Source organism: Mytilus californianus, unplaced genomic scaffold (assembly GCF_021869535.1).
Source record: "Mytilus californianus isolate M0D057914Y unplaced genomic scaffold, xbMytCali1.0.p SCAF_8, whole genome shotgun sequence".
Classification (NCBI taxonomy): Eukaryota; Metazoa; Mollusca; class Bivalvia; order Mytilida; family Mytilidae; genus Mytilus; species Mytilus californianus.
The window spans coordinates 8,630,721-8,658,679 of NW_026262734.1; the positions used below are offsets into that span (position 1 = coordinate 8,630,721).

The window sequence follows — 27,959 nt, forward strand, 5'->3', positions numbered from 1 at the left end:
CTTAGGTTTTAGGTAAGGACGTTCCTGGGAAAGTTAAATTCAGAAAATCGTTTAGGAAGCACTTTATAAAGCGTTATTATATTTAAAAAAACGAATTCACATAAAACAGTTTCAGACAGATATTTTCAAAAGTCCGAAAGTTTATGAAACAATAAATAAAGCATTTGATCTCATCTGATTTTGTATCAAACTTAGCATTCTGTTTGTCTTGTTTTAATCTTTTAAATTTTCCCCTTGAACTCCTGTAAATTTGTTTATCACACATCATTTCAGTGTTGACGTTTGAGTCCACGATTGATATATTTTCATATAAAGTATCGATTCATGATTAGCGATATCACTTTAAATATCCATTACAGAATATCAAACGTATTCAAATATTTTTCAGCTCCTTTCATTGTTCGATATACGATACTGGTGAATGATCAATGCATACGACAACTGTGAAAACTTTATTCATTGAGCAAAGTGTTTGTTTCAAAGCTCTTCAGTTTTAATTGTTTCATGGCTCTTTTATTTTGGGCCCAATAAATTGAGTTTAATTTTTTCAGAAACACTCAAGCCTTCACCCAGTGAATCTGTCGAATTGTTTTGTTCTTCTGTACGCACAGGGCTCCATAACACGGTGGGCTTCAGAGAAGAACGCAATTTCTGAAATAATAACATAATTATAGCTTAAAATTATTGCACACATATATCTATAAGGCCTTTAGTGTCCATAGGTAAAAACTAGCGTAATTATTTGGTCCTTACAAATATGATGGCGAGGTTCAATTGTGTAATAAACTCTCAAAATGTGTTTTAGTTGTTACCCAAGTTATACAATATAATAATAGACTTTCAATAAGCTTAATACGGTTTTTGAAGCAACAGAGACAGGGTGAGAATCTCCTTTGCATGCATCATTCGCCATGCGTCGTCCGCCACACGAAGACACAGTATTCGTTGAAGTGCACATCTGGTATACAAGTTTGAACCTTTTAAAGTAAGTTAAATGATTTTCTCTTAAATTCTTCAAGTTAGCATAAATATCAAATTAGACAAGTATTTACACTGGATGTGATATATACTCACTTCTGAGAGAGATCTTCCCTCTGCCTTCCGAATGGCAATGATAGCGAAAACTATAATAGGTACTATAGGAGATACGGATATAAGTATTCCAATAACGGCTGCATATCCTGGATATACATAACTCCCATACGCTGGTCTTTTATATCCAGCAAATGTCGATATAACTAATACCTAGAAAGAAATTAACAAAACAATATGATTCTGGTGAATCAACAATTTATCCATTATTTACGTAAGCACTTTGAAATTTGACGACGTGTGTCATATGTGAGAGGGTATGGGGGTTGGAGTTTCCTACACAACTATTTCTGTGCTTACAACCGCTGGGATGATGCCACTGCTGGTGGAGGTTTCCTCCCCGAGGTATCACCAGCCCAGTAGTCAACACTTCTGTGTTGACATGCATGAATTATCATTGATATGGTCATAATTATAAATTAACTGTTTACAAAACATAGAATTTTACTAAATCCTATGGATCTTCTTCCCCAGGAATAGATTACCTTAGATGTATTTGGCAAAACCGTTCGGAATTTTGGCCCTTAATACTCTTCAACTTCGTACTTTATTTGGTCTTTTTTTACTTTTTGATTCGAGCGTATTTGGCGAGTCTTTTCTAGACGAAACGCGTGTCTGGCATACAAAATGTTAATCCTGGTATCTATGATGAGTAATTACTATGCACTATTTATTCATGCAATCATTTATGTATTTGGATTACGGGAATGTTAAATGTACATACATTATTGATTAAAACTTGATTTAAAGTAAGATACTTTTCTTCAATATCAAAATAAAACATAATATACTTTAGACACAGTACTCACCAATAGTATTACAGGAGTAACAACTGCTATACAAATTCTAAAAAAGGCAGGTATTCGTTTACCTATCATCAGGTGAAGGTCTTGTGATAGACGCTCGAGCCCTGAAGAGTAATTAATGTTTCTCTACTTATTTTGATTAGGAATATTTAATGCAAATTTACTTCCAAAATATCACTTATAGTAAGCTTAAAATATGTAGTAAAGCAATTTAATCCGCTTCATTCAGACTCCAAAGTCAGGAACTAATAATTAAGAAGTTTTCTTGAGTTGCTGTCTGCCGTATTGTTAAGCATACGTCAGGCCTTTGGTTTCTCGTTAGAATTGTTTGTCATGCCGGTATCAGTTTACTATACGTTATGGTTTTCTCATTGCTTTATGTCTAGCTGTGGCCTATAGAGTTGCCTACATCCAAGTCCTTTTGTTTTTGGTGGATAATTCTCTTAATGACAATCATACCACATCTCTTTATTCCTTTAGAAAATGACATTTTGAGGTAGGTATCGTTTTAATGATGCACCAGCAGCAATATGATACGTAAGGATCTTATCGTTAGAAAGTTTTGAAAAACCAAATTGGCAGGTCAAGCAATGACAACTGGGTAACATGTTTAAAAATTCAGCTAGTTGTTGTAAAACACTCAAAGTACACAAATGAAGCTGTCATACCGTGAATTGTAGTAAAGTTAGGACGACATTTTGTAAAAAGCTCTTGTGTGATAAAAATTCAGGGATAATTGGTCCTTCCTTCTTTTCGATCAAGACTGCATTGCAGAACTAATGCTGAACAATTCTTTAAAAAGATTATTTAACTTTCACAAGCTGATTTAGTTTATAAAATATCAGTTAAAGGCTAGACAGTAATTGAAATTCATATGCAAACTTGATAGGTGATCATTTATTTTTCATAACACGTGGCTATTTGGAATGTATATGTAAGAAACTAAACATAATGAATCAGCATGTATTTAAGCACAAAGGATGTGATTAACCTTCAAATTGCAATATGTAAATTACAATACCCACCATATATCCATCCAAATATTAAGCATTCCAAAATACCAATGATTGGTCGTGAAAAGGCAGCAATATACCAATCGATCAGTTGGAAAATATATATTCCTCCCTAAAAAGAAGGCAGAAATTAAGCCTCAGTTTGTGTGGAGTTCGTGTTTCTCAATCTTTAGTTTTCTGCGGAATTTCTTGTTACTTAGTATTTGTTAATTGTCTTATCATCCTTTTCGTTACTTATGATGTTTCATTGCCCCCTTATTATCTTTTCTCTTGATTCATCAGTTCAGAAATATACCATGAAATGTCAGTGATACGAATGTACATGTAATATACTCGTTTTATATATCCATTAATTTTTTTTAAAACATGGCCACTTTCAACCTGCTAAAGCGTCAGCTTTTGACAAATATTTGTTTTTGAATCTACCCTCCTGGCTGTTTTTCAGTTCGAACCTGATCGATATATGTGCTTAAACACATTATCAACATTTCCTTTTTTTAAATATCATATCGATATTAAGTAAGAAAATGCTTATCTTTTCTTCTATTTGCTTTCTGTCAATATCGTTTACTGGTATTTGATGCATTTGTCTTGCAGTATGTTTTTACAATATGAATTTATTAAAACAATCGAGTTTATATAAGATAGGAACACACCTGGAAGCAGAATATAATTCCAAGCACAAAACACAACAAACAAAACAGGAATGTTATAGCGCTTCTCCGTCTACGTAGTCTCGGAAAGCTATCCGTCAATACACCAACAGCAGATTCGCAAATGGCAAACTAAAATTATAGATAAATATAACATATAGCCTCTCTTTTTGAGAGTGCAACATTCCCTTAATATATAACACACCGGTAACTGGCTCAATTATAGCGATTTGAATTTTTGATAATTTGTAACCTTTTATATGTTTGGTTTTCTAAATTTTGTTCTCAGACATAAATCATGTATAGAAACATGTGTTTTGCGTATGAAAAAACAGCCAATACTACCATTAGTATTGTACTGCTAATAGTGAATTTGAATCTCCCATGATACTACCACTCAGTGATTCGATTTTGGCTTAAATTATGTTATTGTGACAACAGTTGCAAACTCTTAGGTTAAAATAAACCCGAGATGAGTTTGCTGTTCTTTATATTTCCATTTGGTTTTCATGCTCTTAAAAGTTTTCTTTTTCTTTCTTTCTTAACATTTTCTTTCGAGCGTACCATGTAAATATTTATCCATCGTTACGTGATATGCGCAGGGAATCATACTTAAAGTAGGTTTTTAATGTTTGCACCATTTAAAAATAAATCTTTGAATGATCCTTAGTAGCACAAAAACATTTTTTTACAACAGATCAACCCAAAAAAAGTATTCTAACAATTGGCATACACACAAGATCATGTTTTTTGTTCGTTTTCTGTAACAATTCCTTACCTGACTATCCAAACCAACAGATAAAAGCATTATGAAAAAGAGACATGACCAAACATTCTGACCTGGTAGATGTGCTAGTGCCTCCGGATACGCCATAAAACCTATGCCTGGTCCTAAATAGTCATGAAATATTATTAGTACACTGTATGCAATTAAAGTTTTTGCCCGTCACATAAGCAGGAAAAGTACATTGCCCTATATATGAATTATACGCAGATTTTAAAAATATTTCATTTTCTGATACAGTTTTTCATAATTATTGTGTGATGCAAAATTCTGTGATTTTAAAGATTCCCTATGAATAGTTTGATAGTGACATATAATTTACATTGCAGCGTCAATATGGTGTTGTTTTCAGACAAGTTTAGTTGGATATCAAAGAGACGACAACGCCGTAGTTAATACCACAGCTCAATCTCTTTGAATATACTGTCAATCTCTTTGAATATACTGTCACAGTGACTACGCCGTAGTTAATATCACAGCTCAATCTCTTTGAATATATTGTCACAGTGACTATCAATCAATACGATTAAAACTTTTACAAAACCGTTGATTAGATATACTGATTAATAGAGATGCGGAAGGAAATGCAAAACACTACTGATTATTATGCATATTATACTAGAAATATTTTGTTCAAATTTGGTGGAAAAGAATGCAAATAGTGCAGCAATTAAACACACACAACCATTGATTAAACCAAAATACAAAGATACAGCGCGTTTATTGCTGTTCTTTATCGAAAAAATACCGTGAGGTCTTCAATGTCAACAAAAAGGAAAAGCTAACCTCTCACAGTAAAATCCTTACTAACCTAGCAACGATTAGAGAGGATTTTTGTTCTAGAGGTCAATAACACTGTAGACAAACCACACGTTGTTTATAAAAAAATCAACCGGTCGGAGAAAGTTTAAATCGGTTTAGAATTAGAAACACATATATTCACACACCTGATTTAACTATTTTGTCAATAGGCAGTCCAAACTTTGTAGCCATGAATCCTAGGACAGTAAATATGACCAGTCCACAATATATACTTGTTCCTTCACTTGTAAACGACAACAGCATAGAATCCCTTAAATTGAATAAGGGGAAAACATAACTTAATGTTTAATAGTAAAAATGTTTATTATATAAAACAAGAATGTGTCCATAGTACACGGATGCCCCACACGCTCTATCATATTCTATGTTCAGTGGACCATGAAATTGGGGTCAAAACTCTAATTTGTCATTAATATTAGAAAGGTCATATCATAGGGAACATGTGTACTAAGTTTCAACTTCAACTTCATCAAAAACTACCTTGACCAAAAACTTTACCCAAAAACTTTAACCTGAAGCGGGACAGACGGACGAACGGACGAACAAACGAACGGACGAACGGACAAACGAACGGACGCACAGACCAAAAAACATAATGCCCCTAAGTTGGGCATAAAAATACTTTAACTATGGAAAACAATATTTACAAATTAACATATATCATTTTATTTAAAGGAAACTACTTCAAACAACTTGAAAATAATATTTCAATTTTGTTTTTCCAATCCCATTACTTTGCAGGCGCGTATATATACCCAGGATTTGACGTAAGGGGGAGCGATCCTCCGAATAAAGAGTTAGAGAACCATATTTCGTCAAAAATGGTTGTAATTTTACCTATAGATACCTTTTTCTGTTTTAATTTTAAAAGGGGGCTGCGACCTAGTTTGAATCCGCGCCTGCTTTAAATAAATTATTTTTTTGTTTTCATTAAGGTATAATTCCGGACAATAAATATTATTTGATGCGTCTTTCCATGCGATTTGTTTGCCATAATTTATTCTAGGCTTGTAGCAGTTTACCGCGGGTGTCACATGTGAAGCAGGATCTTCTTACCCTTCCGGAGCACCTGAGATTACCCCCAGTTTTTGGTGGGGTTCGTGTTGCTCAGTTTTTAGTTTTCTATGTTGTGTTTTGTGTACTGTTGTTTGTCTGTTTGTCTTTTTTCTTTTTAGTCATGGCGTCGTTAGTTTATTTTTGACTTATGAGTTTGAATGTGCCTTTGGTAATTTCGCCACTCTTTGAATGTCTTTTTTATTCAAATGTGCGGAGTTTTTCGTTAGATTTTTATTTTCGTGTTTGTCTCTTGTTCATATTTCATATTTTATTACCATTTACGTAATTAATCGAAGTCTTTTTATTCAACAAAATAAGCACCAAAACAAATGTACTTATCCTTTTTATTTGCATCCTATTAATACTACTAGCTGTGTATATTGTATGCGTAGTATTCCGAATATGTTTTTATATTTTCGAGTTCACCTGAATGAAGTGAAACCCCCGGGAAAAATATTATTGCGACATTAAACGTTAAAACATCTTACAAAATTCCAGTCGTCAATTAAGTAAGCAATAAGCATGTTTTTTTTTTCGCCATCGAACACCAATCATAATATCAATGGACAAACACACATAGCGAATTATTAAAGTGCAACATAAATAAATTAAGAATTGAATATTCGAGACATGACTATTCCATATCTCTAAAACTTCTTAATTATATATTACAACTTGGCAAAAAATAAAGTAGAAATCAATAGTTAAAAAAATTATGACGCTTCTTTGTTTAGCGGGTTTTGGTTGAAAATAAAATTATTTTTTTCAAATGGAGTTGTGTTATTTTATTTACCTTAAACAGTTGTTGTCAAATTTATTGAAACTAGCGAGAGAAATAAGGAGACCAGTCCCAGTTCCTAACGAAAAAAACACTTGTAAGCCAGCTTCAATCCAAATCTGAAATAGTGAGAAAAAACATTTGTAAGCCTGTTTTGATTCAAATCTGAAATAGTCTGAGAAAAAAAGCACTTGTCAGCCAACTTCAATCCATATCTGAAATAGAGAGGAAAAAACACTATTAAACCAGCTTCAATCTAAATCTGAAATAGGGAGAAAAAAACACATTGTAAGCCAGGTTTAATCCAAATCTTAAATGGTGAGAGAAAAAAACTTGGAAGCCAGCTTCAATCTAAATCAGATATATATATAATGAAAAAGCACTTGTAAGTTTAAGCGAGCTATAATGCCAATCTGAAATAGTCAAATTGATTGTTTGTGTATTTGTAAGTTTAAATGCTTTCATTTTGATAAAATATTGAAGTGGAAAAATGAATTAAGTATCATATATACGCATCGATTAATAATTAGATCAAGTTTCAAATGATTAAATTCGACATAACTGTATTTGTATTAATGAAAAAATAAGACGATACCAAGGGGACAAAAATATAAAAGCATGAGTCGAAGCAGGACAACCAACACCACCATGTCAAAGAAGGAAGTATGATAGGAGCCATTATTTTCCCGCTGGAATTGCACAATTAGTTAATTTATTCAAGCCTTTCAAAACTATGTTAATTTTATAGATACATACACAGGTTAATATAATCTGAACACTGTAGTGCAGAAAGGTCATCTATGATGTCACTATGACGACATAAACATGTAAAAATTATCGTATTGGACGTACATTTTTTTTATTGTAAAATGCCCATTTCACGCATAGTTTTTGGTCAAAATATATATGAACAACTGTTACAGCTTTACCAAAAAAGATATTTTACACACATAAACTTCTTTATAAAATGCATTTTGCAGCACAAAATATTTTTGGGTGAAGCTGTTGATGATATCTAAATAGTAATGACAAGATTTCAAAATGAGGCTATTTTGGCAGTTTTTGTTGTTTTGCACTAAATGTAAACGTTTGAAGCTCTAATGCCCAGATGTACGACAAAATTCAAAAATTAATATGAACGTTGATGTCCGACAGATGACGACTGTCATATATATTTGGAAGATTTATAGTACTTGATGATTGTTGCTTCTTTATAAAAAAAATAAGAAAACAATTGGACACATAACAATTCATTTGCAGTACACTTAAACAAAGATAAAACAACACGCAGTCATTCAAACGTGTTGAATTGATGTTTTCAGTGGGGATAAGAAATTGATGTTCAACTTGTTGCATTCGTCATGTTACTCGTGTTTGAGATACAGCAATGACGCCACCATGGACCATATTTGTAAATCTTTCTAAGGAACCATGTCAAATAAGAATTGTGGTAGTATTTTTAATTCAAATGTGCATTTCACATTTCACAAACTGGAAAAAAAATATTGAAAGAGATGCATGTATTTATTCAAAAGCATTTATTTTTTCGGCTTCATAGGTTTTGTTCTAATGATTAGAAATATCAGTCTATGTACAAAATATTTAAAAGGTTTTTTGTGGTCATGATGTTGTCTGTTTTTATAGGATTTTTGAAAAAGCACAAAAAAAAGTAGCAAAAACACAAAAGACACAAAGTACTGATCTGAGAGTACTCGCTGTTACTGCAAGCTAGTTCAACGTTAATATCAACTAATGTAAATATCATGTATCTAAAACTAAAATATCAATCAGTACACATCAAACATCCAATGGATTAAGTATAAAAACGACACAAACAGTCAGACAAAACATGACCTTGTGCAATTCCAAAATGTAGGTATTGACAGATTCTAGAACAGTGGTGAAGGTACATATGTGTATTACAATAAAATTTAGTTGGGTTTTTAGTCTTCTCTCTACCTCTTTCTTCACAATGCTATCGTATTGAGTGTCAAGCAAAACAAAAATCGGATTGATTTTTTTTGTAGTCTACTTCATATTAGGGTGATATGAAAAGTCAATTTAAAGTTAATTGAGCTGTAGATAACTATGATTTTTAAATAAAAAGCTTTTTCTTCTGTATAGAACTCCATCCACGTTCCGAAATAGTAATACAAGAGTCTATTATAATGCATTATAACATCTAGAAAAGAGTTCCGCCCAGTAAGCTGAAATGGACCGTCTTATACCTACATTGAGGTGCTGCCTTTTGTTCCGAGTTGAAATGGTAGCTGTTACTTCTGGATAAAGAACAACAATAAAAGCGTTGTTCTTTCAATTTTATTTGAGTCAATTGAGTGAATGGGTTTTATATATCGAATTGAAACAATATGACGACCTTTTCGTTATTAGAATCATTCTGTTGTATATCAGTTATTGCGCTTCCATACTTCAGTACTGTCGCATGTTGGCTTTTCTAATACTCATCAGAAATGAAATTTGATGTAGCTGATGCGAGTTGCAACAATTTCACGCTACATGTATACATTCAGTGATTTTCCCAAATTTCATACAAAAAGAGATAGATGAGACGAGAAGTCTCTCTCTCTCTTTCTCTTTAATTTTAAAGTTCATGCACATCTATTTTTTATTATCTAAAGCTATTGAAGTTGAAATATGAATATATAATATATATGATTGCCTTATTACATACATTTAAAAGTTTAGGCCAATTCTGTTTCGTTTGTACATTTTTAAGTACATGTACTCCGAATATCATTTTTAGAACACGGATGTTTGTGAACCCATGCACTTTTAAATTTTAAGCACGACAAACAATTTCTAAAACGATGAACAAATATAATACTCCTTCAGAAATATAATATCCATGCAATGAAATAAAATTTTATGTTTAGCATCATTGACCTTAATCATGTTGGCTTGTATAGATATCTAATAGCATACGAACGCACGACTCACCATTTATAACGATACATTTGTTTTATGTTGCTTTAGGAAAAATCACTCATGTGCTCCGGAAGGGTAGTCAGTTCCTGTCCCTCATGTGACACCCGTCGTATTGTTTATGCATGTACAAATCCAGTGAAAAATCTCATTCGGTGATATCACAACCGATGAAAAGAGAGGACGGGATTATGGTTACAATTTGAACATATCTGTGGTCATCATAATGTGCTTTGTCGCATATTTTTAAGAGCTGAACATTAAATTTAACGACAAAAAATATCAATCAGAAGTTTTTTTCACCGATCAAAATAGTTTGATCTTCAAAGTTGGGAATCAGAATATTTTTCTCCCGCTCTCGCAGAGCGAAATGGTTGTTCCAATGTTATTTTGTTCATACTTACACTAATTTCTAAAAGTTTACTAAAATCTGGATTCAGATATGTCATAACTCCGTAAAGAGAACCATCAAGTGTCAATCCTCTGATGAATATAACTGTCAGTAAAATATACGGTAATAATGCTGTTACGTACACAACCTTTTAAAATAACATATATATAATGTAACTTAGATATACACTTTTTCTCCATATAACTCATATTAAAAGATATTTTCAAAATTGCCTTAAAATGATCGACTATATGCAAATTACGTCCAACTTAACGTAGTGCTTTTAATATATAACTTATTGAAAATGTTTCAAACCTTTATAGATTTATTTGTATTTTTTTCAAAATGAACATGGCTTTTTATTGCTTATATTATATATTTACATGTTAAAACGTTCACCGGCACTCTTATCAATATACTAATAAGTATAAATTTAGTCTTTCACATGTATAGGTTAAAACAAAACCATTACTATATGCATGCAGAATTTTTGGTGACCTTCTGCTGTTGTCTGTTCTATGGTCGGGTTGTTGTCTCTTTGACACATTCCCCATTTCCATTCTCAATTTTATTAGAAGTAACAATGTATACATGTAGTAAAGGTCAGAACTAAATCAATGGACATACGATAGAAAGTAATGTTTACTAACCTTTCCTATTGATTTGATCCCTTTTATTATGCATAGTCCTACAATAACCCATGCACCAAGCAAGCACAACAATAAACGCCAGTTCAAATTACCTAAGTCTTCTAAACCTGATGACATTTGCAGTACATTGTTTCTGTAACGAAGTAAATCGGTTCTTTCAGAAATACATGATATTTTTTTAGACTAATCAGTATATAGCATTTGCATATTTAGTGTAGTGATACGAAGTAAGTACGGAACGGATTGAGCTCTGCGCCGGAGATTGTAGAGACACATGTTTTATTGCGGAAAGTTACCTTGTGAACGTAGCTTGGTAAACATCCGACTTATTGTATATAAAAATAAGGAGATGTGATACGGTTGCCAAAGATACAATTATCCATCAGAGACCAAAGGACAAAAATAAAAAAACAGTGTTTTATTTTCAATAACAGAAATGACTATCGGCGTATGTAGAACTCATGTTGGGTTTTTTCCCGGAACAATAACTTAAGAGAGAATAAAATTAAATCAACACCAAAAGAAGGGCTCATTTTGACATAAATGTTTTGCAACTCTATAACTTCAAGAGTCCTTAAATTACATGAACCCGAAGGAAGGATCTATTAGGGCTTGAGAACTTACTGCCAAAAGTCTTCCTGTGCAGTAATCCATTCGGAACTGTTATTCGCTATAAACTCCATGTTTGTGGTATCTTCATAAACCTGTAAACTAATGTTCATACTGTGCCCCGTTATGTTATAAATATTCTTCAAGAACCCGTGATCCACTACACAATTAGGACTATTCCAGTAGTTGTCACAAGTTGTCCATGGTAACGGATTCAGAAAAGAGTTCCCGATGTAATACAAAGTCCATGCAATGATCATGTTGTAATAGATACTAAATACAAATATAGGAATCATCATACCAACACCTATTCCTGCAAAATAAAAATGTCTTATTCCAGTTCAGAGATAAAACTATTTAAGTTTGTTACATACATAGATTTTTTTGTATACAAATGACGATTTTATAGGAAAAAACAATGAGTGTGTGCATCTTCAAAGACACACCAACCCAAAAGCGCAAATTAACAGAACAAGCTCTGCATCTCATCAAGGCTAATCTTTCAACTGATATTTATAGTTCGTTCTTATGTTGTACTGTTACACCACTGTCCCAGGTTAGGGGGAGGGTTTAACATGTTTAACCCCGCCACATTCTGTATGTATGTGCCTGTCCCAAGTCAGGAGCCTGTAATTCACTGGTTGTCGTTTGTTTAAGTGTTACATATTTGTTTTTCGTTCATTTTTTGTACATGAATTAGGCCGTTAGTTTTCTCGTTTGAATTGTTTTACATTGTCATTTCGGGGCCTTCTATAGCTGACTGTGCGGTATGGGCTTTGCTCATTGTTGAAGGCCGTACGGTGACCTATAGTTGTTAATTTCTGTGTCATTTGGTCTCTTGTGGAGAGTTGTCTCATTGGCAATCATACCACATCTTCTTTTTTTATATAAACCAATTTTAAACAATTGAACAATTAAAATTATTGTATTTTTATTTTGACCGGTTAATTAAGAGAAAAGGAGAACATGATTGATCTGTTGTTTCTGTCTACGGAATAATTAGAGATGTGCAAATCCTATATACAGAGCGATGCTTCACTTTCTTAAATGTTGAAATATTTTTTTTCTTCAGTTATGTCGTTTTCAACTTTGCTTAAACATGATTGTTACATAGCGAAATTTTCTGTATCCAATTAACCTAGATTTAGGTTTTTAATATTTTTTATTTATAAATGATAGTATTCATATCAATTCAGTAAAGTAATGCATATTTATTAAGATAACACTCTCAAGCATTTTGTGCACGACGATTAAATAACAGGAGTAAACGCGTTGCCCCTTGCTTTGGGTTTGTCAAGTGCGTAGGAAATTAAACATATTTTTGACATATTTGTTATCTGAACTGCCTAAATGATTTCTTTTGAAATCATATAATTCCAAAAAAAATTGTGTTTCTTCGGGTAATTCAAATTTCCTCGCATATATCTATATATTGAACAAACTGACAGAAAATGGTATTTAACTTTAATAAAAACAATTTATGAAAATTTGCATATACGATTTACACAGGAATAGTGAGGTTACAACCAACTTTAATATTGCACAGTCGTGTTCCACTACCACACTTAGTTAATAGATACACATCACGGCTGTCATTCGGTACATCGAGAAAAATGATCGTGAAAGAATACCTAACGGTGGTCAAGCATTGCGATCGGATCGTGAAAGATTTGGTATCGGATCGTGAATGTAATTAATTGTATTTTTACTTCAAAATTTGAGAAAACCTGCTGTATCTTCAAAACGCGGAATAAATCCAGAAAAAAAATTATGTCTGTCATAATGATTCAACTTTCTCAATAATACTGTGCATTAAGATTAAGAAAATATGCAGTACTTTATGAGAAAACACAAAAGGCGAAACACAAGTCTACGGGATTCATTAAAAAAAAACACGTTTTGTACCTACATGTATAATGGTCACATTCCAGTATATAATGATATATTTGAAACTGAATCTCTGGTGTGTCAGATAGCACAGTAGAATAAAAAAAAAATTCATTGAAACTGTTCATTTTGGTTTTGTAAACATTGAATTTTGTTAATTTTTCATCAAAATTGGTCGTGAAAGATAGGGCAACGCATTTTCTTGATCGTGAAAGTAAAGGTGTGACCAGACGGGCGCAGGACGTTTGCGCTTTTTTACCTGTAACACTAAAGGACTTATGCGCTTCAAACACTATGAACATTTGCGCTTTAAACTTTGATATACCTGTACAAAATTGACAAGACATTTGAGCTTTTTACCTATAACAGTTTACCAGTAATCTTTAAAAATTTACCATAGCCATGGAAAGATGTACATATTTGTTTTGAAAGTTCTTCCGAATTAACGACAAAATCAGAAAAAAATATTCAGGTAAACTAGACGTATTATAAAAAAATATAGTATACGTTTCTAGGTAAACGATAAAGAAAACGAACCTTTTATGGATGGAACATTTAAATTTTGACCGAATTCAGTTAGCTTTTTTAATTAGTGAATTTAAAATTGAAAACTATATTCCTCTTGTGTCCATTCTGTTGCATGAAAAGTCCGAGGAACTGCACCATCATAGTTGATCCAAGATTGTTTCAATTTGTGGAGATCGAAATTTTATTTTCAAACCACTCAAATGTCCCGCGCCGAACCAGACTTGATAATCAGAAAACAATATTTTGTTAACCAATTGATATATACCAGTCAAATAAAGAAACGATACAAGGCAATGTATTTTCCACTATCTAATGAAATTGGATACACTATTCCAAGGTGAATAATTGCCCAATTCGTCTAATATTTACAGAGTGTTATTTTTTTTTATCAAAACCATTGATTTAAGGCAAAACGCGATTTTTTTTTTTTTTTGCAATTTTTGTTATTTCAAAAATCGTTTTTATTTCACCCAAAAATTCAAAAATCGATATTAGAACTAAAAACTTTAAACTTAAACATAGTCTGCTTAAAATTTTGAATGCCTTTGCAAATATTTTTATACTTAATTCTCATCTTCGAAATTAAGTGCCGATTGTTGTCATCATTTTCCGCGAAATAAATTTGCCCCCTGTGTTAAATAATACGGTATTTTCTCACTTTCCAATTTGGTCAGATTCTTTCAATCATATGCATTTGCTTTGCAAAAGAATGTTTTTCATTGGATAATTTAACAGTTTTTTCCTATTTATTATATTTTATGATAAATTGGAGTTCAAACTTGTGTATCGTTACTTTTGATGACTAGTATTCTTGCAACTAGTTGAAGCGTGTTATTATTTTAATAACATTAATGCTTTCATTTTTTTATTTCAACACTTTTTCCAAGTTATTAAATTAACTAAAAACGTGTCTAAAAAGGTAGATTTACTAGATAAAAGAGCCTTCAGGAGCGTAAATTGTCGTAAAGTAAAAGTATATATGTATCCATAATGTTTAATGCACCCGCCGCGGAAATATTGCATGTGTACGCATTTTTTTTTTGGGGGGGGGAGGGGGGGTGAAAGGGTTGTTAAAAAGTAAAATCACAAAAATACTGAACTCCAAGGAAAATTCAAAAAGGAAAGTCCCTAATCAAATGGCATAATCAAAAGCTCAAACACATCAAACGAATGGATAACAACTGTCATATTCCTGACTTGGTACAGGCATTTTCTTATGTAGAAAATGGTGGATTGGACCTGGTTTTATCGCTAGTTACTTTCAGATATAAGGAGTGTCGTTCGTGCGTATATAGTATGACAATATTAGCTCATTTATTGCTTATTTCGTGGCTGCGCTGACATTAACTTAAACGGTACCATGATAACGTTATTTTTACTTGATTGTTTGATCAGCCTGTTCACAATAGCTACCTACATGTCGTTGTTATCAACTTAGTGGGAAAATTACCAATCAACGTACCTCGACTGTGCCTAATGCCCAGCTTAATCTGTAATTTAGCCGATTAAGTTCTTTTCTCAATCTTAAATTTGTATAAGAAATCAAAACTTAAGAAAAACGGACAAATAAAATGTTATTGCTATAAGGTACCTAGTCGGTGTGGTATTATACATAAAAGATAATCAGATCCAATGGCATTGAACGATTATAGACCTATTCACCAACAAAAGAGAACCGGAATTAGTCTGGCAAATTCAGTATTTGCTATACCAATTAAAATTATAAATTATCCTAAAATTAAATAAATATTTGAACGTTTTCGTAGCATCAGATCTTTCACGATCCTTTTCACGATCTTCAAAAAGCGGTATGCGATCTTTCACGATCTGAAAAATCATTTTTTTGAAAATATTTCATAGTTTGCAAAATTTCTGATTATTCTAACACAAATTAATTTTAAGAACCATTTGAATCATTTAAATGGAATGACATTTTACAAAGAAAAGTTGTTTAGCCATTCGAAGTATGAAAAAAAAATTGTTTGTTTACATATTTATTGTCATTGAAATGTCGAGGAGTAATCTTCCTTTTGTAGTTTTGTAAAAACGGTGTACTTTTAAATCCGAACGACAATGAGTTAGTGTTAATGGGTCATCCAAATTTAATGCGATTTTGATGATATCTACAACTACATGTAGATATCCATGTATGTAGCTTAATCCAAGATCAAATTCGGATCACGCTTTTTAAACACATGATAAATACGTAAGCATGTTTTAGATTATTGGAATACAAATTGGTAAAAACGATTATGAATTAGTTTGAACCCTATATTTCTGATAGCCTAGACCCGAGCCAACCATAATATCAAAAAGAAACAAATGTTATTTTAGGGTCCCATAAAACTGTTTTATATGGTTCATTAAAAGAGGACAAATAAACAAATGGTAAATTAATGAAAAAAACACATAATAAACAGCGCCTGGTTGTGATTAATAGCCTATCCGGTCGATATCGCTCGTGGTAAAATGTTGGCATGAAGGGCCAATCCGTGGTAAACATCGATATAAATTCAAGCCCCCATGAATTATTTGTAAGCTTGTTTCCGCTGATACACATAATTAATGACGAAAGATTTATTAGAGATATTGTCTTTTTGTCAGATTTCTCTCTATTATTCTAAAGTATGGCATTGCTCTTACGTCTGCTAGGGAAAGAGGAAATAAATGTGCTTACCTGTATCCATTGGTAAATTTACCTTTGAATAGAGGACATACTTCCCAAACATGAAGAAACCCTTTGCCACTGAACTGTCCAATTGTGGTCTCCAGGAACAATAATGGTAGTCCACAAAGAATCAAGAAAAACAGAAACGGAATTAAAAATGCTCCTAAAACAAAAAAATGATGTTCTTTAGTAAAAAAAACACTATTTATTGTAATAAACAAGTTAGTTTTGAGTAAAATTCTGAGATGTCGTATTTATATGGGTTATTTTTTAACTTGATCTAGATTTCGTTCTTTTCCCATTTCAAAAACGTATATCCATACATTCCCTCTTTTTCAATTTCTGTTCAATATCTACAATTTGGCAAAGTATAAAAAAAAATTCTATCTGAGGAAAAATTTAGTGATCCACCTTAAAAATCTTGAACATCATACAAATTGCAAACCGAACATCGTTTGTAGAAAAATGAAAATTATTTAATTCTATAATTATAAAAATTATACAAATTTAGTGTTTACAATAGACGGGGGTTTATTGTTCATCACTAAAGAAGCAACACGATACAACTTCTGACTGTAGTTTATAGCACTGCATGATTTAAACTACCTCTTTTCATTGATCCCAGTTTGTGCATACATAAATAGCTTTCTTATACAAAATCTTTCTTGAGTCATTCTTTTGTTCCAGGACCAAACTGTGTTGTGATCAATGATGATGAAAGTCAGTAGGTTCAGATCTGCCTTAATGTTGTCAGAAGATCTTAAATGTCGATTGAAAGGAAGATATATATCTATATATTAAAATATATAAATATGAATTGGATTTTTTTTTTGGGGGGGGGGGGGGGGTAAAAAATCAAGACTAAAAAGTGACTTCCTTTGATAAAAGTATACAATTTTATCACCAAGATGTTTTCATCATGTTTTACTTACCTCCTCCGTTTCTCATGCAAATGTACGGAAAACGCCACAGATTTCCTAATCCAACAAGATATCCCACCATTGACAAAATATATTCCACTTTTTTGCTCCATTCTCCCCTTTCCAGACGATTTTTTTCAAAGTCGTTGCTGCTGTTAGATAAATTCCTCATTTTTAAATGAAATATAAAGTTTTTCGTCGAATAAAATTCTCGTACAAAATGAAACTTTGTGACATTGAATAGTCATGTATGGTTGGCTGAATTATATTTTTTATGTGAACTGAACATCTAGTCAAGGTTGTGTTTAAATTTCATGCATGAGAATGTTAGTTTTTCACTTATACTTTAATCGACCATATTTTTTTTCATTTTAATACACCCTTTATGTTTATGCCCAGTTTCGAAACACCTTTTATTGTAACTTCTATTTATATATTATTCATATTTAACTAAATGTCCAAAATTAATAGGGTGTACCATAAAATGAAATGACTCTGTGTGAGCTTGATTTTTAACACCGTCAAAACTTCAACGCCATACATATGGTTATGTGAATAAAAATATATGAATCGATATACGAGTGTATCTCGTCTGGATAGGATCTTAATGCAATTGAATTTTCTAGTTGATTATAGATTTTAGCACAATTCTTCGTTAGTGACAATAAAGATTTGAAGTGACATATTTGGTTATGAGATAAATAATTTTTTGATAGATCATTACAGGATGTGTTATTGTATTATTTCACTAAAGGTTTTATGAAATTCAATCTTTTATCATTATATCTTTCGAAGAGATGTTGACCCAATTTCTCCCCATTGATTCTTTTCGGGATTTTGTTTTTGTTCAAACAAGTTTGTCAAGTATGTTCTACATTGTATCTATGTTTTATTTAAGACTCTGTGTTCAATTTTCAGTCACGGCGGATATTTTGGTCGATTGACACATATATGTCCTATGACAGCAAAAATAATATATGGATAAATGAATAACTGAATTTTGCATTAAAAAGTAAAAAAAAAATTGTCACGTTGAGAATATATAAGAAGACGGGATTAAGTTTATAAAATTAAAGCTTCAAGTGAAATAGGTTAATTATACTTACAGGATTATGGTTTTCAGTGAATTTTTAATTGAACAATTATAATATTGTAAAAAAACTTCAGTTATATGACTTTGTGATAAAGCAATAAGCGCGTTTACAATATTTTATTTGGAGATCATGACACCCAGTTTGAATTCTTGTTTTTTTATATATTTGAAAAGAACACGTTGAATGGGAATTTTCAAAATGTAATAATGACATGGCGAGTTAGAAATTTGTGAAGATAAAAATCTTTTGACATACTATTGATAATGTATGCAAATAAAGTCACGGTACGTGACAAATAATGGAAGGTAGAATTAAAATGGAAGACCTGAAAGTTTTAAAGCAAGCGAAAATAAAACATAAATACAATTCTCCTTAATAGATAATACAGATAATTGAGAGAAAGCGAAAGGAGGAAAATGTTTCTATTTAGTTATGAGTGTATTCATCTCTCGATCGATCGATCGAAAAAAGGGATTGTTTCATAATTTCTGTATATCTTTGCCTGATACATAATAGTTTGACTTCTAAATTTTAAATATTTTGGTTATTCTCTTGGCAGTGGTAAATCTCGGATTTTGAACGAGGGGTACTTGATAAATCATCAGTGATACTCATTCGTCGGAATTTCAAAGCAGGAATTATACATACCCTTCGTTTGTCGACATCTGTAAACAAAATTAGTTCTTACATAAAATACAAAATGTATGATACCAGTAATGCGAGTATTTTGGTGGAAGGTTGAAAGGACAAGGTACGATAAGGGGCATTTTTGGCCCCCTCTTCAAATATGTTTATATTCATATTATTGATAGCCTTTGAATAGAAACTTGAAAAAATAATGATCTTTTTTATGTTCCGGTGAATGGATGGTTGCCTAGCAACGGATTCATAAAATAGCTATTTTATCACTTGTAAATGGCTTAAACTGTGCAAATTAACACAATTCCTTACTGAATTGATTGTGCAAGTATAACTTGAAGATAAGAATGAAAAGTCACTTTAATTTCAGTTTACTAAATGCTTAGCAACAACCTAGCAACGACCTAGCAACACAATTATCGCATAGCAACGGTTCATATTTTTTTTTATTTTTGCCATCTGAGGTATACATACAGCAAATGTTTGAAGATTAAGCTTCCATAAATGATTTTTCAGTCTTGCATGATATTGTCGTTATCATTTTTCTTTTATGAAGTTCGTATTGAGCTTAGCAACACAAATGTTGACGAGCAACAACCAAATATAATTAAATTAAAGACAACTACAAAAATGAATGTTTTTGTTATTTTATTGCACAGTTAAGAATAAAAGCAAACAAGAGTGGTGTATGATGATAATAACTATCAGTGAGAAATGAAAGCAATTCATATTTTAGTTGTTCATGTTTCTCAACTGCTTAGCAACAAAATTAGTGCTTAGCAACGGTTGAATAAGGGGCTTTTTATTATCTCAATTTTGAATTTTGCAATTTAGAAAATATAAAATTTGTCATATTTTGATTACTGCTTTTTTTTTACAAAGTTAAACAAGCATAACAACACATATGGTGCTTAGCAACTGCCAACATGTTTAAATTAAAGACAATTACAAATGACATTACTCGAAAAAATAGATTGCATGAATACAAATCCGATTGTCCGATCTGTGTAAAAAAAAACTAACAGAAGCATACAGTACAATTATTGTAGTAAGCTTAGTAGTTATCAACAACTTAGCAAGGGAACTAGTGACAAGGAGCGGTTCTAATGGGCTTTCTTTTATTTGAAATATGAATTTTAATTAAAAGTGTTAATTTTGTTTACTTCCGATTTCATTCATACAATGGTACATAAAAGCATTGGTATTTATCTATGTCATGAACATTCTCATACATTCACTTTCATATAAACTTTTAATATTCCATCCAATAGAATTAGTGATGTTTTTTCTTAACATTAACAACTTCAACAATTTATTATGTTGCAAAGGAAAGCTTTTAAATGGCACTCATGGTGGTACAATTTACACAATGAATACATTAGCAGATGTAAAAAACACAAAGCGTTTAAAAATACTATTGAACATTCCATATTTGATACGCTAGTTTTCTGTTTGTGTGTTAGAAATAAGTGTTACTTGTAACATGTAATTGTTTATAAAGTGTTAATCTTCATTGTGAATGTCAGTTTACATATGAATCAGTAACTTCAAGTAATTTTTAAAAATACTGACCGTTAAACTAATTTAAATATTCAGGGAAACTCATACTTATTCATTATGTATAATGTAGTTAGATAAGATATTAAAAAAAACAGTCGACATATGGAAAGAATATCAATAAATGTGTTATAACTTGACAGAACAAACAACAACCGAGTCACTCTTCCTCAATAACATTGTCACTGTCAGAACCAGAATCTGTTTCCAAAGTAATATCTTTAGCATTTAGGATATGTTCAGTATATCTACAAGTACCAATTGTTTCTAATTGCCAACGACTATGTCCAAGGTACCATATCGTTGATGCGATGTGGGCACAGCATCCGACTACACGGGCACGAACTTTACACGTACAGTACCAACCTGTAATGTCATCATTGCTGTACTCAATCCATAGACTAGGCTTTCGATGACGAGTGTCTTGATGATAACTTAACACGGAGTAAGTTTGGTCGGTCCTCGCATATTTGAAGTGTGTAATTGTCATCGTTTATGTGACTCTCCGTATACCTTGGAGCAAGCTTCAGCTGATACACACCCATGGTAATGTCTCTGATTTCTTGTAAGGTCAACTTTGGAAAGTCTAACAGTTATCAATATCATTTACTACGGTATACACCGCTTTCTTTCGAATTAGATTGTTATCTTCCACAATTTGTTGAACATGATTGACTTGTCTTGATCTTTGAAGCATTTGTTCACCGATCTCGTCATTTCCAAAATCTTTTATCAAGGGAGCACGAAAACATTTGATGAGGGCACTCACTATCCTTACAAAATCTCCAATGTGTGGTACATAATGGTTAGAAATTACCTTATTGAAAAAACGCCATTGCTTGATACGGCCATTCGCGCTTTCTACCACCCACCTTACTTTAGTTATCAGCCGAGATGCGTTTGCCTCCTCTGTGGGGTGTTTTTTCATTCATTTCTTTATATAAAACGACATCTCTACCTTTAAATTCATATTTTCTAAGAATTTTGAGCGTCTCTGAATGCTCTATCCACCACAAGAACATCATTCTCCTGAACCCAATTTTTAATGTCCTCAGCATTTGTCTCAAATAAATGTTTTGTAATTGAAGCATCATTATTATGATAATCAGCAAAGTAAGGACCCATGACATTCAAGATGTACCATCTGCTGCAACAATTAACATAGGTTTGACTAAAGGTCTTCCTTTATGCATGCTATATGTCATCTTTTGAAATTGGTGAAACGAGCTTTTTTATACAAGTAAGTACCATCTAGAACAAGGATAGCTGTATCAATGTTGTCATTTGCAAATAAGGTTTTGGCTGTTGGTGTTGTATGCTTTTGAGAAAGTTCTTGATGAGTAATGTGATTAAAGCATAAAAAAGAGGGCACGAAGCTCTGCATCAATGATTCTCTTGTTGAATGAACAGCTCGTCGTATTTGGTGAGATTTTAAGGAAAAGAGAGTGCTTAAAATAGAATTTGATAAGCCTGCATGTGCGAAGCTTTACGAGAAGAATAGCAAGACATGTTCTTACTGAACGCACCTCAGAGTTTCGTAGGTCCTTTACGTGCAAAGCGACTGCATCAAATTGTTCTCGTGTTAGACCAGTCAAATTAAAGTAGTCATCATCTGAAAGTGAGGACGAAATATCAAAATTAAGCTTGCCAGTATCTTTTATGACTGTTCGAGTTCTTTCCAACAGCTCTGATATGTCCGTACGTTTAAAAAATGATGATGAAGAGGATTTTTGTACAGTTTTCAATGCATTTTGTTTAAAATATTTGCCAATAAGATGGTCCGGACAACATCTGCTATTTGTTGATATAAAAATGCCCTTATCAATGAGCACCTGAGTTGCTGCTTCTTTTGGAACAACCACTAGTCGATGTTTCATAGTGTTTTCCTTCTTGCAGATAATACACCTCCGATGAGATTTCGATGTAGATGAAATGCTGAGTTGAATTGTTTTTGGGCTAATAACTTCAGCAGGACCCGGCAATCCCTGTGCACAATCTTCGTCATATCTGTTGCAACATCTACTAATGTTTGTGATTGGAGTTCTCTTAGGATTCGCGATCGACACTTAGAGCATATTATATCATGCTCATATACATTCATTTTGATCAAAGACTCAATGTAGTTTTGTAGTTGTGTGTTGATGACTGGTCGTCTATTATTTTCTTTTACATGTGTTATTAAGCATATGACGCAACTATAGCTTCGTATTCTTGGCATCTCATTTTTTGGCCAATCCAACCATTTCTTTGCAATCTAAAAAAGATAAATGAGAAAAATATATAGTTTTCTTTATTGGTTTGATACATGATGTATGTGTTTGTGTTGCCATGGGTATTATGTTATACTATGTTCCCCTATGGCGGTCATCTTTAATTAATGATCCGCATCAAAAACTCAAAATTAGAACAGGAACATGTTTCAATCTACCAAGCGGTTTCTTACAAGAAGATGTATGAAAGTTCACCCAATCAGAACGCATTTTTGGCCATGGCAGTCATGTTGAATTGCCGATAAGCACCCAAAACTCAAAACTGTTGAGTAAAAACTACTGAACTATCCTGTCAATTTTTTCTTTAATTTGCCAAACGTTTTCGAGAAAGATTAAAATGTAAAAAAAACTTACAGAAACCGCCGCCGCCGAATTTGACAGACGCAAAGTGATTACTGGCATAACCCTCTTATGACCCTTTGATCCAGGTGAGCTTATTATGAACATCGCTTATGCATTTACAGTTTTTATACATGTATGAAAATAATGTAATGACGGAAGTTTTTATATGGATTACCAGCATACATCATGTACATGGAACGACAGTATCGCAGAAGGGTTTAGTCCATTCTACTTAGAAGTCATTTGCGTGCAGACCTTTTTCTATTATTATATTTATTGGTTACTGCCTTTTCAATTTTGTGAGACCGGTAATCATCTACATGAATCATGAATATTAAAAATTCGATAAAGGCTTCAACTGGAAAATACGTATCTGAACCAATGCGATAGTTTTCTACATGTTTTCCATATAATGCATCCGTATGTCAGTTATGAATTGAACCATATTAGTCTGATTTCAAAGGACACAGACAAAACATATAGAGATAAAACAACAGGAGCAATTAGATGATTTTATTTTAAGTAGATTGTAATCACTTCTCCTTAGGTTTGCCTCCCTCATCACTTCTTCCGGTTCTCGACTCCCTCAATCTGATTGAAAAATAGATTTTTGATTTCACTTCCAATGAGGTACAATTAAAGTTTGATTCAGGTCTGAATTTTAATCAAATTTTGCCTCCCTCATTCGCATGATCTCACCTTATCCCTGTCAAGCCCCTCTCCAACATGTAATGTTGATATAACTTTTAAGAAAATAATTAAGTTATAGAATTGAACAAATTATACTTCTTACTTTGCTGCGGGTATTTTTGTACTAGATTGACTTAGCAATTACCCAATTATTATAACGTTGTTCACATGTAAAAGAAAAATAATGTTCGTGTGAGATTTGCGGAAGTTAAAAATTTACACGAAAATCGAACATGCTACCGCTACGCCACAATATCAACTTATTTTGCATCGTTAAACCATGTAGTGATAAGAAACTAAGTAAACAATTCGCTAAAAGAAAAAAATGCCGTTATTCAACATACCACATATATATACACTGTTACTTAATTAAGTACAGATTATAATAAGAAGATTTTTTTTTCAAAGAAAGAAAGCAAATTAAGAAATATATAATAATGTTAATAAAGAAAAATAGAAATTTTTTTTTAAAAAGAGTTGAGATTCGAACTCAAAATAGTTCGCATGCATTTCCAGCACGCATCCACTGCACCACCACATTTTAACATTGTTAATATTTAATATATAAATCTTCCTTGCAAAAGTAACAAAAAAGATTGTATTATTATATGTTTAAAATGTTTTACTTGCATAATTTTAAGGGTTTATTACTGTAAAAGTTTTCATTTTTTTACCAAAGTCGTGCAGTAAAATCCTCTCAAAATTCATACTTCGTTTTTTTTTTCGTCGCATATCGTCTGCCGTTTTTTATCATTATGTTATATTATGTTAGAGGGGATTTTTTAAATAGTTTGTCACTACATTTTTATTTTTTAACTCAATATGATCATCCGAATTCGAATTATTGCTATCGTCTATGATGGAAACTGCATAGCCTGTTCAGGAAAATAGGGGTCGGTAACGACGGTACTGCATTACTACTTGACTTTAATACACGACTGGAATGCCATTGCGAACAGATATAAATTCGGGAAATTAGGTGTAAATAAAAACAACAAACTATTACCTGTATCACGGTGGGTAAGGTTGTCCTGCGAGAGAACGTTCTGTGCTGGTGATTCGGTCCTAACTGGTGCTGGTGATCATTAAAAATATGTAAACAAAGACGAAAATGACGAATTTTGACGTTTTCTCGCATAAAAAATGGAAGGAAACAGTTGAGATGTTTTAATTTTGTTTCTTATGGGTTCATAGGCAAACAATTACAAATGTGACCCTCTTAACTGTTTCAGTAAGCGTAACGCAAAAGTGCTCATTTTTAGAAAATCTAGAACTGAAAAAATAAAACAAAAATGCTCCTGGAGTCCGCTTTCTATACCCAAATCCACACGACAAAATTATTTTGTTAAAAACCTTTGCAATTTATTAAAATTGTGCATTTTCTCAGTTTAGACATGTCCTGATTCTGTGCTGGTGGGTCCTGTCATTGTGCTGGTGGGTCCTGATACGGTGCCGGTGATTTTGGGTAAACAGTTGGTTATATTTGAAACAAACGTTACAGAATCAATAAAATTGGGCAGATAATTGTATTCAATCGGATTTGTGACTCCTATTTTTACTTTTGTGCATCCATTTGGCTGTTTAATAAGCGTTTTCAATTAATCGTAACTTATATTACATACAAGGGCAACATTTTCCGTCCAATATCAGATGAAAATATATCTAATTAGAATAGTTTTATTTAAGATATTAAATGCCCTTAAATTGATTATTCTCTACATAATATGCTAACTAAAACAGTTTTAAAAGGTGCTTAGGGTTAATCGACATGTATATTATAACGACAATAAACGTTTGACTGGTTTATTTCAGTTAAATATACGAGGTTAGATGATCTTACTACTGGTGCCTCTAATTTCTTCCTTAATATATACACTGTCTCCTATACATTTCGACTGGTTAAAAAAACGACGTAGACTTGCTTTTCATACATGACTGATAAAAACTTACTAGAATGGAACAAGATGTGAACAATTGCAAGTCAAAGTATGACCTTCAACAACGAGCAAAAACCATAACGAATACTAGCTATAAAAATCACGGTAAAAAATGAAGACCTTCGGCCTGATTTAAAATACAACTTTGAACAAAAAACAAACATGACAGATAGCAAGCATCGACAACCACTGGTTTTGGGCACTCATGACAGGGCTTAACATGTTTGTTTGCGCTCCACACCCCAGTCATTCCCTCCTCCTTTCCTCCTTCATTGGTACAGTGGTGTAACAACACAACACTTAGCACACAAAATAATAACATAAAGACACAAATTATTGAACCACGAGTACTCGCAGCTACTGAAAGCTAGTTCAACTAATAGATAAACCATGTTATCTTAGATTAAAATCTCAATCGGTACACATCAAACAAATTTCGCAAAACTTAAGTTTACATTTTTAATTTTTGTTTTAGCAAAACTTTAAAACTGTGCAGTGAATCTTGTGCTCACAACAGTTATTGTCATAAATATGTATACATCAGACATTATAAAGGCATGTGGAAGATACTAAGTAGTATTTTACAGTTCAATTTATTGATCATAAAGGGATGGAGATTGCATGGAGGTTAACATAGGATAAGAAGAAATTGATAGTATTTTTGGCGAAAGACTTTTAAAAACCTTCATTGCATTAAATTCTGAAAGTTTTCTTGTTGCCGTAAATGATAAAATCCTCAACAAAATCTCAATAATTTGTTGGAATGAATAAAGGTTTTAAATCAAATTTTCATGGACTTTGATCCACATTTTAGCTCCCACCCTGACGAGCCATGTGAGCTGTCGGTATCCTGTTGCACCTACCGCCCGTAAACTTTCACATTTCAATCTTTTTACCCAATTCATACGTGACAGGATTATTATCCTAGTAACCGGTGTTACCAATGTATCGAACATTTTAAGTTAAAAAATTCCACAATACTATATTCATTTTGTGTGTCAATTTGTTTAGACAAAACAAAACTGCAAACACTTCGAATACTTGTAAGAGAGTTTTTTTTTTAAATGTCATTATTATCTGTCGATTTCTAGATCTATGCATAGTATTTATTTCAGATGACATGGAATTAACACCCTGGTGACCCTGCTTCCCTTCATATATTCATATTTATCGTCCTTCCCTACGCCTATATCACCCTGCTCAGTCGCTCCGTAATTCTCGTATCACGGCTTTGAGACGAGAGCAGGCATTATCAGCGACGTCACAATGTCTGAGGAGAAGTTATCAGCGACGTCACAATGTGAGAGGAGACGTTATCAAGCTTGCTTTCGTCAAGCGTAAAACTGCCTTAAGGAGGGGGAAAAGACCAGTTATAGAACGATAAACAGATAATCGGGTTTTCTTCGTATAGATATCGTAAAATATCTGCCGCTCGACACAATGTGAAGCGTTTTCACTCGTTCGCTGCGCTCACTCGCCAAAAAGGTTCCAATGTGGCTCGCGGTTGATATTTTACGATATCAATGTGTAGAAAACCCGATTATCTATACAAATATATAAATAAACAAACTAAAGGCTGCAACTGGTATTTTTGCATTTAAAATGATTCATTGCAACAAGAATATTTGTATTGAATGGAAACTGTGTGAGTAAAAATTTTGTATTGCTGATAAATGTTGCTGGACCAAGTTTCGGCATCCGATCTGAATTTTCTGAAAAGTGCAAGGTAGATAGACATTGGCCTGGCTAACTGCTTGAACTTTTGCGATATAAACTAAAAACTCGAATATATTTTAACAAACAGTGGTCATGTTTTTAATTACGGACGCC

General features: G+C 32.5%; 2 protein-coding genes across 2 annotated transcripts; both read right to left on the bottom strand.

Annotated features, from left to right (window-relative positions):
- Nucleotides 1-46: 46 nt before the first annotated feature.
- LOC127711294 (sodium-dependent proline transporter-like) lies at nucleotides 47-5,414 on the bottom strand. Its single transcript, XM_052217287.1, has 7 exons — nucleotides 5,296-5,414; nucleotides 4,343-4,455; nucleotides 3,568-3,696; nucleotides 2,924-3,023; nucleotides 1,902-2,002; nucleotides 1,075-1,245; nucleotides 47-651 (listed from the first exon to the last, which is right to left on the bottom strand). Exons 1-7 carry the CDS (start codon nucleotides 5,411-5,413, stop codon nucleotides 514-516), a joined length of 870 nt encoding a protein of 289 aa, XP_052073247.1. The 5' UTR covers nucleotide 5,414; the 3' UTR covers nucleotides 47-513.
- Nucleotides 5,415-7,015: 1,601 nt separating this feature from the next.
- Nucleotides 7,016-17,876, bottom strand: LOC127711871 (sodium- and chloride-dependent glycine transporter 1-like). Its single transcript, XM_052218035.1, has 6 exons — nucleotides 17,613-17,876; nucleotides 16,712-16,843; nucleotides 11,613-11,910; nucleotides 10,989-11,121; nucleotides 10,352-10,486; nucleotides 7,016-7,123 (listed from the first exon to the last, which is right to left on the bottom strand). Exons 1-6 carry the CDS (start codon nucleotides 17,770-17,772, stop codon nucleotides 7,016-7,018), a joined length of 966 nt encoding a protein of 321 aa, XP_052073995.1. The 5' UTR covers nucleotides 17,773-17,876.
- Between the last annotated feature and the right edge of the window lie 10,083 nt (nucleotides 17,877-27,959).

Excerpts from the sequence above, each read along its gene's own strand:
- LOC127711294 (XM_052217287.1), bottom strand. The coding sequence starts at position 5,413 with ATGCTGTTGTCGTTTACAAGTGAAGGAACAAGTATATATTGTGGACTG. Across the intron at positions 3,024-3,567 it reads GAATTATATTCTGCTTCCAG|GGAGGAATATATATTTTCCA; the intron begins GTGTGTTCCTAT and ends CCTTCTTTTTAG. Across the intron at positions 2,003-2,923 it reads AATATTTGGATGGATATATG|GGCTCGAGCGTCTATCACAA; the intron begins GTGGGTATTGTA and ends ATTACTCTTCAG.
- LOC127711871 (XM_052218035.1), bottom strand. The coding sequence starts at position 17,772 with ATGAGGAATTTATCTAACAGCAGCAACGACTTTGAAAAAAATCGTCTG. Across the intron at positions 11,122-11,612 it reads GCACAGGAAGACTTTTGGCA|AAACAATGTACTGCAAATGT; the intron begins GTAAGTTCTCAA and ends ACTTCGTTACAG. Across the intron at positions 10,487-10,988 it reads GGATCAAATCAATAGGAAAG|GTTGTGTACGTAACAGCATT; the intron begins GTTAGTAAACAT and ends TTATTTTAAAAG.